The 17,140-nt window shown below is 33.8% G+C and overlaps 1 protein-coding gene across 1 annotated transcript; it reads right to left on the reverse strand.

Moving 5' to 3' along the window:
• Window positions 1–679: 679 nt before the first annotated feature.
• Window positions 680–10,727, reverse strand: LOC120069211 (protein serine/threonine kinase). Its single transcript, XM_039020909.2, has 14 exons — window positions 10,304–10,727; window positions 9,198–9,324; window positions 9,049–9,095; window positions 8,849–8,919; window positions 8,657–8,770; window positions 8,367–8,542; window positions 8,168–8,256; window positions 7,020–7,137; window positions 6,603–6,676; window positions 6,410–6,457; window positions 3,017–3,185; window positions 2,175–2,279; window positions 1,903–1,992; window positions 680–1,164 (listed from the first exon to the last, which is right to left on the reverse strand). The coding sequence occupies exons 2-14, from the start codon at window positions 9,279–9,281 to the stop codon at window positions 973–975; spliced, it is 1,377 nt and encodes a 458-aa protein (XP_038876837.1). The 5' UTR covers window positions 9,282–9,324; window positions 10,304–10,727; the 3' UTR covers window positions 680–972.
• Between the last annotated feature and the right edge of the window lie 6,413 nt (window positions 10,728–17,140).

The raw sequence follows: 17,140 nt of genomic DNA on the forward strand, positions 1-17,140 counted from the left end.
AACTCAACTCATCCATAAATTTAACAACAAAAGCCTTGAAGAATTGTTTGGAAGGAAAAAAACTTCGAAACTAATTACATAAAATTCAAAGGGTTTTTATATATATATGATTTGATCATTTTCTGATTAATTTTGTTTAAAAAATATATATATATATTTTTCAAATTATGTTTAGGATAATTGATATGTACTTTAAAGTAAAAAATTTAAATTCTTATACTCCCACATTAATTTTCCTTAAAATAGTAATTATTATTATTACGGCAATGAACTTTTATGAATTTTATTACTAAATCATTATATCAAATTTGATTACAAAGAAAATAGTAACAAATTTGTCAATACAATCGCTACAAATCATTATATCAATTATCAACCTTCACAAACTATTATATTTTAATCAACATTACATTATTCTTTGCAAACTACTAAATTTTACTGGACATTATATTGTCCTTCACAATCTATTTTATTGCCCAATCAATAATGTAATGAAGAAAATAATATATTATTTTAATTTTATTTCTGTTTTAAATCAATTTAGACCCTAAAGATCTTACATATTGAAAGTTTTAAACATAAAATTGATTATATAGTGATATATTATTAATTTCTTTTTTAAAAAGAAAAACTCAAATACAAATATTAATTGCAATATTATCAAATGGAATGCACAGAATGACAGAATTAATTCACTGATATATATACATACCCAAAATAAAAATTAAATTGCTACTTTTGCCAATATACTTTCATCATGTCAAATTCATCCTTGCACCAAAAACTAAAATAAATAAGAAGACTTCCCACCGAAGTATAATAACCCCACCGAAGTATAATAATAAAGGTATGAAACAAAAACCAAGACCGGATTTTCTTCCTAAAGTACGAGGACAAAATTGGCACGACGATACACAACTATAAGCAATGGTACAAGGATGTGTGTGCATCGTCAAGTATCACAACAAAACTTCACCAGATGCCGATTTGTTTATGAATCTTGGAATTATTAGAAGACTTCCTCCCCTTGTCTTTATAGGTGTTTCGGGACGCACGAGCCTTACTTCCTCCACTAGCTGATGCTATGGCACGTCGTCTCTGCTTGTTCAATCGTTTGTTCAGTTCGTCTTCATTTTCATCTCTAGACTCACCTCCATTGTCCCCCTGAAATGCAAAACAGACACCAAATGTTACTTTTGCTAATACGTCTTTTTCCTTTAATTGTTGACCCTTTTTTTCCCATTATGCTCATCGTCTGTCTACCCTAAAATTTTTTTATATATTCGGGAGTGTCAGACCAGCTTATGTGCACCTCGACTAATCTCACGATACAACTCACCTGACTTTACAACATTTTGGATGTCAAGAAAACTGTCTGTCTACCCTACTCATCCTTTATCTCCCAGAGATATTGGCCATTGGACACCCTAAAACTAAGAGACAGATAAAGGTTTTGAGTTTTCAGCGAACACAAAGGGCGAAAACATTTAGAGGCATCCTGAAACAACCAAGCGCCTCTAGAGTGGCTTTGTTAATAGAATGGGGTTATAGATTGTTAGGATTGATACCGGTTCACTTGAGTCATTCCCGGAGATTCCGTTTTCATTTTCTTCTTGATTTAGAACTAAACGTATTATCCATGAGCAGACAAAAGATAAAACCTACATGTTCGCCTGCTAAAACTGTAAAGAAAAGATGTACTTAGTTTAAAACCGAGCAGATAAGTTAAAAATCATGCAAGGTCCATTACCTCACTCAACCCCCCATGGAAATTTCCAGATTAAACTTAGTTTGATGAATATGGGAGATATTAGAAATATATCAACAATGCGAGGGAAAAAGGAGTTTTATTAGAAACATTAAGTAAGAGAATGATCGTAGAGTTTAGTTTAGAAACATTACATCCGAATCTGAGTCGTTCTCAGATACATCGTTCTGACATGCTTCATGGTTCCTCTGAAGCTCTGCATTTTCATCACCATTCGAAGTTTCCTGTAAATTACAAAAAAAAAAAAAAAAAAAAAAAAGGAAAATATAAATATATCAGCTACATTTTCATGAACTCCCACCCATGATCAGACTTTTATGGCATTAGAGAAGATGAAAATACAATTTGATTGGAAAGATCATCCTAAATTTCAAACTTAGTTCGAGCATAATTATAAACTGAATACCTCCTCTGAAATGCGTAGATGTTCCACTTCCACCACATCGGTGTCCTCCGTTTCATCTTCTTCACCACCAGAATCAACATCTCCCTCAAGTCCATTTTCAATAAACTGCAAATTGTACCAGTATCGAATGGTCAAACTTAGTAATCACCAATCAATCTAGAATGGACTGGATAACCAACTATGTTCAAAATAATTCTAAATCTCCACGAAAAAACTGACATATGAGATCTATCAGAGGATACACCAGAAAAAGATGTTACATGAGGAAGAACCAAACATAAATTACACTAACAGCAGACAGCTCAGATAGTAAACACAGCAAAAGACCAGCCATTTTGTCAATAAGGTCAACCATATCCTGATTTCAAGTTTACTTCATATTTTCTCCTCTACTGTCTCAAATTCAATTACTTAATCGTTAGGGAACTTATGTGTATTGCTGAAAAATCGAACTTATGTGTATTGCTGAAAAATCGAACTTATGTGTATTGCTGAAAATCAGTGATGTTTCGTCAATACATTGCTTGATCAGTGGTCAAAGTTGCTCATAAGTCATTTGGCTGACACATATGGCAAAAATTAGGTAAAAGATGATACACCTCCAACATATTGTTATCGGGGATGAGAATCAGGATATGTTTTGGCCATATGTTCATCATCGCTTAGGAGAAATGTGTATCTAATATTATGGCATACCAGTGGCCTCAAGGGTTTAGAACTACATTTCATTTTAAAACTATATTTACCGGTTACTATTATAAGAAAACTTGAGGTTGTACCAAAATTACACAATATGTTGCAATACCATATCTCTGTACTGAAAAACAAATTATTTTCTTTACCTTTTCGATGTGTTCCTGTTCCTTTCGTGTGAACCCACTGGCAGCAAGTTCCTTGTCTAAACTTCCAACACCTTTAGATATCAAAGAAAAGCAAGGCCTTGCACTTTCATCGTTGTCAATTTCTACATCATTTTCATCAACCACGGTCTCATGGAATGACAAGTTAAACCTGTGAGAGAAAGGAACTCAAGTCTTCAAAATAGCAATAAGAAGAGCCATTAACCCTCTGGAATAATGTGCGATGGCTCAAGATAACACCTCCAACCCTACTACTTGAATTCAAACATATCATTTACATACTTTAATTGAACTTCATAGGATTTAAAATAAACATCATAAATCATGAAGCTGGTGATGCAAACCAACTCCCATTAAGACGAATGAAACATAAAAGACATGCAACATAGTTCTACGTAACCGCCACCACCAAAGAAATTACAAGAAAGAACTCGACTATTTAAAATAATTGACCCGAAACCCACAAGGAAGCTTCAAGGGTGTTAAACTACAGACAAACTCCAAGACGCTTGAAAACTGAAAAGCCACAAACAGGAAGGCTATTTAGGTAGAATCAGCAAAAGTGAGCCTCCTAGCCTTAAACGGAGGTGTGTGCGCCACTTCAAGCTTAGCTTACCACCCACACGGAAGCCTTGAAGCACCTTTTTGTCTTGGCAATAGGGGATAGAACGGCTAAGAGCATCACCAATGATAATACACAAAAAGGGGAGATATAGGATTCTCTCATACAATCCCTCTCTCAGCAGATATTTTACCTCTAGGACACCCATTATGCAAGACAGAGAAGTTAGTATTATTCAAACATCCCCTTATCCATCTCCTTCATCTTTAGCCAAGGCGTTGGAGCTCCAGAATGGCATCGAGGTAGGCCCAATCGGTTTTATCCTAAGCTTTTTCAAGGTCTAATTTGAAGAGAGCCTTCTTTCTTCAACAATTTACCTCACCAACAACTTCGGAAGTAATAAAGATAGTGTCGAGAATCCGTCTTCCCTTGACAAAGGCAGCTTGAGTATCGTAGATCACAACCAAGAACTTTAGTCAAACATTTGGCTAACACTTCTGCTATCAACTTATACAAAGAAGTGACAAGGCTTATAGTTCTGTACTCACCCGCTCTATTTGCTTTTAACTTCTTTGGAATGAGGTATATATAACTTTCATTCATCAGGTTGTTGACGACTCCTTTTCAAAAAAATCGTGGAACACATCTATTCTTCAATAAATGAAGCTTCCAACTCAAAATTCACGTGACTATCCATCGGGATTCAGGACCCAATTAACACCTTCAAACACAACTGTCAACTGTCTTTCCATATGCAGCCTTTTAAAGAAGTTCAAGAACTTTGCCTCTATTCCAGCCTCATCTTCAATTGTACTTTTAAAAGCTCTGTTACTTCTACTCGTAGTCCATCTATCGACGTTTACATTTTTTATTCCACAGTTCGCTATTTCAAAACAATCTCTGAAAATTCACCCGTAAGAAGCTTCCTCCTATTAGCCATTACTGGAAGAAGAGAGATTACTGGAAGAAGAGGGTCAGTGTCTTCCACTCTATCAATTTCATCGATTTGTCTAAGAACACTCATTTTTTTCTATTTTCTTCTTCCAAAAAAGTCCTCGTTCCATCTGATTAAATGAGTTTTAAGAAGTTTCCATTTTTCCATGAATAAAAAATTAGGCCAACCAGAAACTATCATAACTTCCCACCAATTCTGAATAATAGAGAAGTCAGGGAGGTCCAGCCAAATATTCTCAAATCTAGGCAATTTTTTAATTTCTCATCCTTTTCCAAAATAAGATCCCAAAAGAAAAGACTACAACATTATGACCTCAATACTACTTCAAATCCTCTATCTTAGGATTGGATACCCCTACCGTAGTTTCATATAACAGTTTCATATTTAATAATTCCTAAACTATTCCTTTTTGTGTTAAGGATTGTTGAAATAATGATGTCTATTGACTCTTTGTTACCAAAAAATGATAACGAAATGTCTAATATGATCCACAAGGCTACATGCTAACTATGGGTAGAAAGTGACAACCAATACGTGTAGAATTTTGGGGATTACAAGTCTCTTATAGTTATAGTTTATATTACCATCAATTAACAACCAGAACAACCAGAAAGAGAGAGAAACACCGAAGTATGAGTTCATAACAAAGACATTTAAGACTTGACAGTTAACACACCAACAATTGAGACCGTCTACTAAACTTAATTGAATTCAAAAGCGACAATACAATCAACCATAGCAAAGATCAACTCAAAGAGAGGAAAGATATTCAATTTGAAAAGGATTCATATGTACCCAGAAATAAAACGGTATCAACAAACTATAGGCGCCCGAGCTAAACTCATCTCTCCTTGTCCCAAAACCTCCAACAAAACTCCTATCAATACCCCAAGAAACAACTCGATATATCCACCATAAAATGAAAAGGGAAAAAAAAAAAGATAGGATTCCCCTGTTTAATGTTTCTAGATGCATAAATTTTACATTTGGAACTACTGATATCAAAATACAAAAGTTAGCAGGACGCAAACAATTCCCACTCAAGATCTCCACCTCATACCCAATGCCTTCCTTCCAAATATTGAATCCTATACTCAACTGAGCTCATTAGGCATGAGATTCTAGTCTAGTTAGTTGACCACAAAAGCATCTTGATTTCTAGATAAACACTTCTGGCGCCTCTCAACCAAAGTCATAGCAAACATTTTTTGCTTGAAAAAAGACCATCCATCAAACTTACTAAGCAGAGATTCTTGATTTTATTCACGTTATCTTTCTTGAGAAGTATAGAAATGTACATTCTAAGAGAATACTACATTGACTACGTATATGGTGTCAGTAACAGCTTGTCCCAATTAATCAAAGTAAAAGTAGGAGTGATGATCAAATGTAAAAGCATGCTCATGGAAAATTTACAGCATATCATGAGTTATTAAGGGGTGTGCATGAGTGTGCAACACCATTTTCTTCATTTTTGCTAAAATATCAACCAGTCAAATCTACTATAGAAAATATCAAAGGCTTGAATCATAAGGCAAAAAAAAAAAATCCTAATTAGCAGGGAAAAAGACCATAATCTCATAATATTGGAAGGCAGTATTACATAATGGTTTAGAATTCCCACTTTCCATTCAAATTAAATATAATGAAGAGAAAATTCCCTGAGGAATGTGAAACATATTTCCTACCAAACTCATTCTCATCGTGCAAATTTCAAAGACTTCTCACAATATCAAAAATTCTTTCATAGGTCAACATGTCATTATTCAACATGTAGTTTCATAATCCAAACACAACTCAAGACAGTTTTAACAATGGACATAAGCAATTTCAATAATCTTAACAACTAGGCACCAACCTTTTTCTAAAAAACTTAAAGATGCATTCAACATCACGATCAAAATACCTGAAATTAAAAAAGATATTTTCAAAAGATAGTCACATTAAGTATAGGCTAATAACATAAATTATAGGATTCATATGACATGAGAAAATTGTTAGCCAAAAAACCAATATTTTATTCATATAGAGCCTCATTTTGTTCTTCTTACATTTGTGCATTGCGATGTGAGACAGAAACCATTTGTGGAAAATCGATCATGGTGACCTTCTCATCATCATCAATCTGCAAAGCACAAGAATAGAAAGATTGAATGAACAGTAGTGTGCTCAAGAGAGAAGTTGAACTGCATTTAGATTTTATTTTATTATTATTATTTTTTTTGGAATAAGAAACTGTGACAATATATTGAAAACAGGTGGAAAGAAAAGGTTATGCACAAAATCATAATTAGAAAAAGAATTCAAAATAGAACACCAGATAATTTAAGTTCAAAAAATATATTCACAACTGAAAAGACGTCATTTGAAAAGTTGAAGAAAAAGAAAAGGCTTTCGGAAAAGGAAAAGGGACAGTAATAGAACAATTTACAGTTTTGTTGCTTCCACAAAATTCCTCAAGAGCATACCATAATGTTGAATTCGTTGAAGTCACAATGAATGAGTCCATGCTCTGCTAGACGAACAACAAGACCAATGATCGTTTCAAAAACCACATCTGGATTTTGTAATTGTTTTACCTGCACCCTGCATTAAACCAATGATTGGTACTCTGGATCGGACCAAGAAGGAAAGGATTGGTACAACAGAGTTTATAACATTCGTCAAAGCATATATACTCATCAGCTTGTATGACCCAACTCCGCCCGCTTGTTTCCGAAACTAAAATTCAAGAATGGGCCACTTAAACAAATATAAATATTGGTTCTTCTAAATTGTTAGTAAGGGCATTAGTGTGTCATCCCCAATCAGTAAATCTGGTGCCTAAACTTAAAATTTACTTCTGTTATAGTTCCTAAAACTTAATAACATATCATAGTAGTCCATCATTATGCTTTTCAATATTGAATTTTCCTCTAGTTAGTTTCTCCAGGAAAACTCCAAACCAAGAAACTTGGCTGTCAATCGATTTGACATTTGAGAGAAATAAAAAATTTTAAGAGGATTTTTATATAGTTCAGGTGCAAAAACATCTAGATGGGATTATTTTCCTTGAAAATGTGTTCTAGGTTGATTTTTTTCATATTTTATGACATTAGAAATTATGAGATCAATACAATATAATATTGTATAAGATAAAACAAAAATTAACTTGCTCAAAGAAAAAAAAATCACCAGAATGTTTTCCATGTATCCTAAAACAAAGATGCCCTCTATGTTTTCCTCTCTGCCATGAAGATGAGCTAAAAATGCATTTAAATAACTAACAAAGGAGGGACAACAATATAACAACGGTCAGAAACATACCACACCCTTTTACACCTTTAGTTCCGAATCAAGTTTTTTTTTTTTTTGAATTGTGTGTTAAAATTAGGAGCTACATGAGTAAGGGGTTGTTTCTCCTTTGTTCCTCATTACAGTCATATTATTGCCTCTCCTGTTCTGTGATATTGTTATCTTGTAATTTCTTTTTACAAATTTACATACTAATCCTCTACAGCTCTAGTTGTTAATAACAAATACCATGTACAAGACAACAACAAATCAACAACTTTTGAACATAACATTCATGATCAATGATTAACAACAAAACATTGTTTGGCAATGAAAAACTTACAGCGGATAACCTTCAACGAGTGACATAATGACACAGTGCCTATTACAGTCTACTGCACTTGGAACAGGAAAACCATGTTCTTCCAAAGCCTATACATAGAGCAAAATAACCAAGCCTCCATCAATACCGCAATTCAATAAATTGGAAAAAATGCTCTAGTTAATAAAAATCATATAGAAAATCAAAGCAACAAACACACCTTCATGAATGCAAATTCTTTAACTGCCGCAAGCCGAGACAAGTAAAGCCAATTGTAACTACTGCGATGCCTCAAATAATCACGCTTAGATTTAACCGACCTAAAAGAAATTCTACCGAGTCTATGCAACTTCATGGCAAGCACGGTGCCATCTTCTTTCGCAACCTCAAAAATATCTATAATCAGCAATAACAACCCAGAAAAGAGATAATGATGGGTCAAATAGTATTTCACCTTGTAGATACCAAAAACTAAACTACTTTTAAAGTTCTAACAGGCTAGAAATTTACCAGACTCTTTCCCAACGCCAATTTGTCGACCAACAGCCACAAACACTCCGCGGTTGACCAAAGTTTTAATTGCAAGAAAATCATAGCCAAGATATGTAAGTCGAAACCCATCATCTAGACAAACACAAGAAGGATAATGAGATAGATTGGTAAAATTAAGAATTTCCACATCATAATTTAGTAACTACTCACATTTAGAGGAGTCGTGGTGCAATAACTTATATTTGAGTAAATTCTTCAGAACTTTGTAAGTGCCCCCATGCCTACACATATCATAGTAAGACATTCTTATTCACCATCCACCAGTAAAAAAGGGTAATGGCATTAAAGACGTAAGTTACGAGATGCAAAGGAAGAAATTTTTCTGAAGGATAAGAGAATTGAAGTCATACTTAAGAGAAGCTATACGTTCCACAAGTTCTGAAGGAACAATTTCATGCTGAAACAACAAAAACAATTGCACTAGAGTAAGAATCAGAGAAAAAACAAATTAAAGGGTGGATGAAACTCTCTCCCTCTAGAGAAGAATATCAATACATACATTTCGCATCCCCATCTCAACAGCAGTAAGAACCCTAAAATCATCTTTTGAGAGATAGCGTAGGGCATTAACGTCAAGCTTCATCTTCAAGTTTGCCCCAAACCAAGGAAAGTGCTAAATACCCAACCTATATTATCATGCACAATGGAAGTAGGCACCAATATAGCATAAATAAATCAAAGAAAACAATTTTTGAAACAAAGGAATCAAACGAATGATAAGAATGATGAGTTTTTTCGGAGGGCAAAAAATGTTCTCCCCTCTCTCCTCCTTTCTCCTTCTTCCTCCAAACCACCAACCTTTGGCCCCCTCCGATCTATCAGTGCCCACAACCAAGTTTAAGAAGCTTCATCGCTTTGATTTCTCAGATAAGTATTAGTATTACTTTTCAGATTCTTTTTAAGTTTTGATTCGGGAATGTACTTGTTTTGAGTTATAGAAATAAGGAACATATTGTATCAAGAATAAGTATTTTAGCAACTTAGTATCTGGTTTGAGAATGACATTTTCTTTGTTGAAGACATGACAAACAAGCTTGTCATCCTCTCTGCTCATCACATCACATGTGCGTTGGTTTGAAAGTTTGCCATTGAATTTGCTCCATCCTGTGCATTCTTCAAACATGTTATAGACAAGTGTGGAACAATTTGGTTATTGAACAAATGTCATCTTTGGGTTGGAGTATAGAATGTGTTGTATGTCCATCTAGTGGAGGTACAGAATCTGAGCAAAGGTTTTCTAAACAAGTATGAGGAGAATCTTCAAGTTTCTAATATTAAAAGATTTTCTAAACTTGTTCCTATGGGGTCTTCTAAAGAAGGCTGACTCACTTTCTGGGATATGATAAAAGATTTTCTAAACAAGTATGAGGAGAAACTTCAAGTTTCTAATGTTTATGTTAAAATCCCCCTGTTATGGGTGACACCCTCATAAAAGCTATGCTGAGGTTTGAGAAAGAAAATCTGAAGTCGAAGGAATTTCTGTTGAAGTGTTCTAAGTCCTCTTGGAAACTTCTGAATTGGAAGCCAATAGATCGTTTTCACTTGAAGCTCGGCACTGAGAGGGAATTGGACAGAGAGTGAACTAGAGAGAGATATAATCCTTACCTCCGGCGGACTGCTGTGGCGAACGAAAACCGAAAATTAGGAGGCGAGAGAGAGAGAGAGAGAGAGACGTAATCGCCGGTTGTTTGCTGGCGATGCTACGCGACTGGCTGGCCGGCGGCCGAAAGATCGGAGATGGAAACGGCCTTGCTGTGCGATCGGTCGAGAGAGAGACGAGTGCGAAAATAGAGGGTAGGCTGGGGGTCTGCCGGACCTTTTATTTTATTTTCTTTTTTGTGTTTTTAACACAAATAACCCTAATCAGGAGAAATTGTCCCAAATAATCTCGAATTAGTGCGCTACCTTCCCCCCAGTGAGGGCACGGTTGCTCCTAGTCAGCTTCGAAGAGTGCCCTGCCCCTGCAAGCATCTACTCCTATCAAAATGAAAAGCGTGATTTTACTAAACAAGCAAGAAAATCCCTTTCTATTAGTAAAGGGCTTTAGGGCTTTAGGCTTTACCAATCAAATCAAAAAACTTATTGATTGATTCAAGAATAGGGACGAAGATGGGAATAGAGAATGGCTGGTTGGACGCTGAGATGATATAGGATGTAATAAGTTGATGTCTGTGTTTGAGTGATAGAGTTGTTATGTCTGAGTTCTGTGTTTGATTGTGATGTTAGTTTATCTGATTCAATTTTTGTACTCTATAATAATTTGTCTGTGTGAACATTTTTTTAAGAATCTTATAATTCAATTATTGTATTCAATTTTATATTAAAACAATTAAAAATGATTACATCGATAATTTATATTAAAATAATTAAAAATGATTATATTAATTACTAAAATTTATTAAATCTAAGTAATATATTTATATTTATTAATTAATTAAGCTATATTTTTATTGTTCAATCTTTCAAAAACAAAAATCTCACACTTTTGTAAGGTAACTTAGGTAACTTCAATATTAAGAAACATGTAAACATTAAAAATAATTGAAGACGATGCAAATACTCATAAAAAATTTTAAAAAAATTAATAACACAAAAAAAAATCAAACAGTCCGTGTAACATATCCATTGTATAAGTAACACACCAAAATTAATAACACCAAAAAATACAACTTAAATGGAATATAGGGGAATACAAAAAAAAGTAACACACCAGCCTCAAACTAACTGAATATTCCGTATTAGTTTGGGCTGCATAACAAAACAATAAAATGAAGTCAGAAAAAATATAGAAATACTTATAAAGTAGGAAGAGAACTAGTTCGAATAGAGAAGTACATATGTTACTTCTATGAAGTACGATATGGATGGAGTCCACGAGTTGCCGAATCAAAACACAATGAGACACCCTACCACCCACCAAATAACCAAAAGTTAGAAACTTAATAATATGAAAATAACATAACCAAACATTATAAAGTAGAGAATGAGAAACCGAAGTTAAACAACTCGCCGGATTGACAAAATAAATCTTGGATAGTGGAGGCTCTCAACAAATAGAGAATAACCAATGTTGTTATATAGAAAAAGTGAAGGGAGAGGGGTGGTTGTTGAACATTAATAACAACTCCAACAAATATTAGAAAAAAAAGTGTGATCAACCCTAGAATATTAAGTTTACATCATGAATGAGCTCACATCCAATTAATAAATTGGTTGAGTCAATAATGAAGTGGTTTGATGGGTAGTGGAAATACGCAAGTGGAATAAAATCAACAAACAATTAGAACAGTTATTAATAAAATCAGCAAATAATCAGAACAATCATTACTAAAGTTGTTGGCCAGTTTGATAAATGAGGTAACTAATAATACATAATATTTAAAACATGTAAAATACACGAGCATGATCGAGTATGAACGATTGAGTATGATCGAGTATGTTCAAGCATGATCGAGTATGAAGTATGATAAAGCATGAACGATCGAGTACGATCGAGCATGATCGAGTATGAACGATCGAGTATGTTCAAGCAATATCGAGTATGTTCAAGTATGATCGTGTATGTTCAAGCATGATCGAGTGTGATCAAGCATGATCAAGTATGTTCAAGCATGATCGAGTATGAACGATCGAGTATGATCATGTATGATCGAGTATGGTTGAGAGAAACGGTGACATACGATACAAAAGGAAAATGACGGTGAGATACGAAACAGTCTAAAAAATGGGCCACAGATAATTAAAATCGGTGAGATATGATAATAGGCCTCCAAACACTGAGATGATATACCAACCCATGGTATACCATCTCATGTTGAGCCCCCAAATAGCCCTTAAGTTTTCACATTCTCAAAATAACACCTTTAATGGTCTGTTTGATTCATGGAAATGAGAAATAATATTTTATCATCAGGTTTAGTACAAGTTTTCAACCTTGGATTTTCAAGTTCTCATCATGGAGGTTTTTCATAACCACCCAAATAGGTGAGTTTTCTCCATTTCCAATGGGTTTTTCTCTCTTACACATTTTATATTTTCATTTTATTTGTTTTTCTTCTCAGTGGATATTGGTTAATTTATTTAATTTTTTATAATATTTTAAATTAAATTTATAATTGACACATATAATTAATTTTATTAATAGTAATGCTCATATAATAATTTATTCTATTATTATGAATTAATATGAAAAACCATAATCTTTTAAAAAAACTATGAATAACCATAATTATATTTGTTTAAGTCTCTTTTTATTGGTAATATATATTAACATCACAAATTATTTATTAAAATCATTAATTAATTGATAATAATAGAATAAGTTAATTTTTTCAATTAAACAAACTTGTACACTTGTACTTCTAGTTTTAATCTATAATTATAGTTTTTTTAAATTAAAAACGTTGTTTGATGATTTAAAATAGTAACCAATAGATTAACAACGTTGACTAGTTAGGTTTCTATTTCAATAGAATGACTTATACAACTTAGTCTTAATCTTGAGTGTATTACGAACTTTTGTTCACAAAGAATTGTCCTTTGATTTATATGGGTAAGAGTGGTCAGTTTGCTAACTCAATAAACCTACTATTTTAGGGACAAGATTGAGTGAGGAGCTAGGAACATAATAATACAAGATGGAATTCGTTCCTTCATGACTTTAGGGTAAGTAGATAAATGTTCCCTTAAGTGATATCTTCGAGACTTGAACAAATAGCCCCACCTTTTCATTAGTTCGAGTGGGGTTTCTGTTTATTGGTTGGACCATAAATAGGTTGTTCATTGGAAGAGCGCCAGTACTTAAAGATACAAAGGTAATCCAAGAGTAAAACGGTAATTTGACCTAGTTGGTGTTATGGACACTCGTGAAGGACTAACTTACTGTTATTGGTCTATATCCATGGACACAAAAATATATCTGCAGTGAGAATAGTACAGTTGTGGATCTTTAGTAAAGTGTATCCACAGTTAATGAATATTGATTAATTTGGTTAATGGGTTTAACCAATTAATCTCATATTGTTGGAGCTTCTGATCTGCAGGTCCACCAGGTCCCCTTGTTAGCTCACTAAATGATATTAAAAAGGAATGATTTGAATTGTTCAAATAAATTTGAGAAAATTGTATATTAATGTGAATTAATATGTAATTGATTATGGATGTAATCTATAATTTAGGTTAAGTTGGAGAGAAATATTTGAATGGGATTCAAATATTTAATTTGAGTGAATTAGATTAATAAAGAATTAATTAATTAAATTAATAGAGAGGTGATGCACCTAAACATATGATGTTTGTTTCTATTATTTAAATATATACGTTAAATTGGATTTAATGTATAAATGGTTATTTAATTAATGTGCTAATTAATTAAATAAATATTATTTAATTAATTAAGTACAAGGGTAAATAGGAAAAGACCTGGAGAAAGAGTTAATCTTCTCCATATAAATTCTACCTTATGGCCCTTTTAGGGAAAGAATTGATTTTGATGAGATTTACCCTAGCCACCAAAAACACAAATCCTTTACTCTCTAAGATAAATCTTTCTACCTCTTCCTCTTCCAATTAGTTGGATACCACCTATCCTTCTATTGTAATCCTTGAGAATAATAAGATTATTCTCATGGTTGTGTTCAAGTTCGATCGAGAAGAAGTTCGTGGCAAGATCGAGAGGATTTTTCGTGGAGCTTGGGAATCTTCAAAGGTAAGAATGGTTCTCTTTTAGTTCCCTTCTCCAAAGCATGTTATTTCATATGTTTATTCTTCATATATTATGTTTTAGAATACTTTTTTTATTTCTCCAAAAATCGATTTTCGAGATGCAAGGTATTCACATGCTTCCACTCGGGATTCGATCCCTACACCAACCTCATATTCACACGAATTCACGAAAAGAATGTATACATATCCATCTTTCTTTATTTCATATGTTTGGTTTCTAAAATGCATGCTATTAAAAAAAAAAAAAGTGGTTTGCATGATTGTTTACATAATGTCGAGGTATAATGCAATAATCTTGCCTGAGATAGTTTATATTATTCTCGAGATTGTTGAGATATAATTAAATCTCGAGCGAGATGGGAGCATGTTTGCACTGAGATTAACGTTTATTCTCGAGATTGTCATGATTTTTATTAACTTTTTTTGGTATATATGTATTTGCTTGCTTTTTCCAGGATGTCTTGTATATTTGTCTGTTTTAGAGGCGAATGAAAGGAAGATAAGAAAGAATATATTGGAGGACTTCTTCACAGGAAATATATGGAATAAGTGAGATAAATTCTGTTGAGTATGAATTGGTTATAAGATTTCTATATAATGTTAGGCCAAAGGTCTCTGCTTTTGTGATCGGTAATAAAAAAGACCTTCATTTTTTCTTAATTAGTGAAGATGTGTCTGAAATGGCTCTTTTGGCATCTAAGGTACTAATGGTAGTTCATAGGAGCAGAAGTACGACATCGTCCTTTCTAATCCCAATGGCTCAAAACGTATGTTCATTCCCCTTACACCTTGATTTTATGCCTGAGTATGATGTGAGTTCAATTGATGTACGATCATTAAGTCCGTCGAATGACAATTAATTCCACTAAGATTGGGTGACGATACGAATGGGATGTTGAATCGAAAGTCCATATTTGATGCAGACATGTCAAACGATTCTGATGTCAATATTAGTGCGGAGGATGTTGACATATTTAACGTCGATGATGAAGTTGCTCATGCTGACACACTAAATGACCAACATTTGATCGACATCGATGTAGATTATGTGTTGAACGTAAAATCACGGACTAATAGAAGACCGTTGGGTGAGAGTAACCCGACAACAAATGGTGAATAGTCTACAGATTCGATAACAAGTTATGAACCAAGTGCAACTAGTAGAAAGAAGAAGCATACCTCACATTTAAAAACGAAGCTGATTATTGTCTCCTTAGAGTCTATTGTAGAAGATTTCTAGGTCAGTAACCTTTTTTTGAGCAAATGGATCGTCAACAGGTGGGTCTCGAGCAAATGGTTCTTTAAACAACGGACTTTCTCCAACATTGTAGTATTGCTACAATTCAACCAATTTACACTAGGAATAATGTAAATTAAATAATTTAAAACAACAAAAATAATAATCGAACATTGTCAAATGCAATCTGCCTTTATGATAAGTATCAACATATCCTTAATGGCCTTCAGTTCAGTCGTAAAGGATGACTCCATACGATCCAACTTTCCCTCCAAGCGCTGTAAGTGCTGACTATACTCACATGTCGTACGTGATCCACTAGCTATGGTCCTCGCAAGTGCAACTATATCAGGTGTTACGCTCACTTACGAACGTCCTATAGGTGACTCACTCATATGTGGATTGGAGTCTGTGTAACAACCACCCATAAATGGATCGTCACCTTTTGCAGATCCATTAACCCATTCTTGACCCTCATCCTCAACTAGACAACGAAACACATTCTTTAGCGGAGGAAGGGGATGCTCTACATACCCCTCAGTCATCAAAAGGTCCAAGGTACGACTCAAGTAGGCCGGCTTCTCATTGTTTAGAATAATATCATTTATACGGGCCTGGATGTAAACAAGAAGAAAGAAAATTAGAACCCTAAACCTTAAACCATAAACCCTAAGCATTATCCATAAACTCTAAAACCCATACCATAATATAAAACTCATTAGAGAACGACTTACCACTTGAGAACCAAAAACTTGTCTGAATCAACTTCAATCCAGGTGAGTACGTGCAACTCCACTATATGATGTGTGGTATTACATCAATGGAAACCCTATTCGCCGCCCGTCCGCTAAGGGAGAAAACTATCTTGTATGCCCAAACCTACCAATTTAAAAAACAAACAAGTAAACGTTAGTGCAAGATAAAGTCGAAGAACCAATAACAATTATTATAAAACGAAATTAACAAACTTAGAAAGCGAACAGAAATCCGTACATGTTGTATGACTTGGGGAACTTATTATTCGCAGGCTTCTTGTACATTGACACTTTCCCTACTACAAGAAAATTATTTTTTTTATAGCCTTGAGAGAGCTTTTTTAAAAATAAGCTATGAAATTTTTGGAGTTGATGCCCTAAATCTCCTAAGGTCCTATAGTTTGTAATTATATTGTACATACATCTTATTTATTTAATAAAATATATGATGTTTTATTTCAATCTTGTTACATTAACCACAAACCAATAAACTAAGATCCAAGGTTATCTTGTAGCTTAAACATGTATGAAGAGACATGCGAGTGGACCATATTTAAGTGATAACCTGTAGTAGATGGATAAGGCTGGATACCTTATTCTGGTGATACTACAAGTGTGACCCGCTTTGTAGATGTTACAATTATTGTAAAGTGCTACAAATGATCTGATCTTGATTATTCATGTGGAGACATGTGAGCAAGGATATTTTATAAAAAGGGGTTTGTA

Source organism: Benincasa hispida, chromosome 11, assembly GCF_027475165.1.
Source record: "Benincasa hispida cultivar pf3 chromosome 11, pf3_genome.v1.1, whole genome shotgun sequence".
Lineage (NCBI taxonomy): Eukaryota > Viridiplantae > Streptophyta > Magnoliopsida > Cucurbitales > Cucurbitaceae > Benincasa > Benincasa hispida.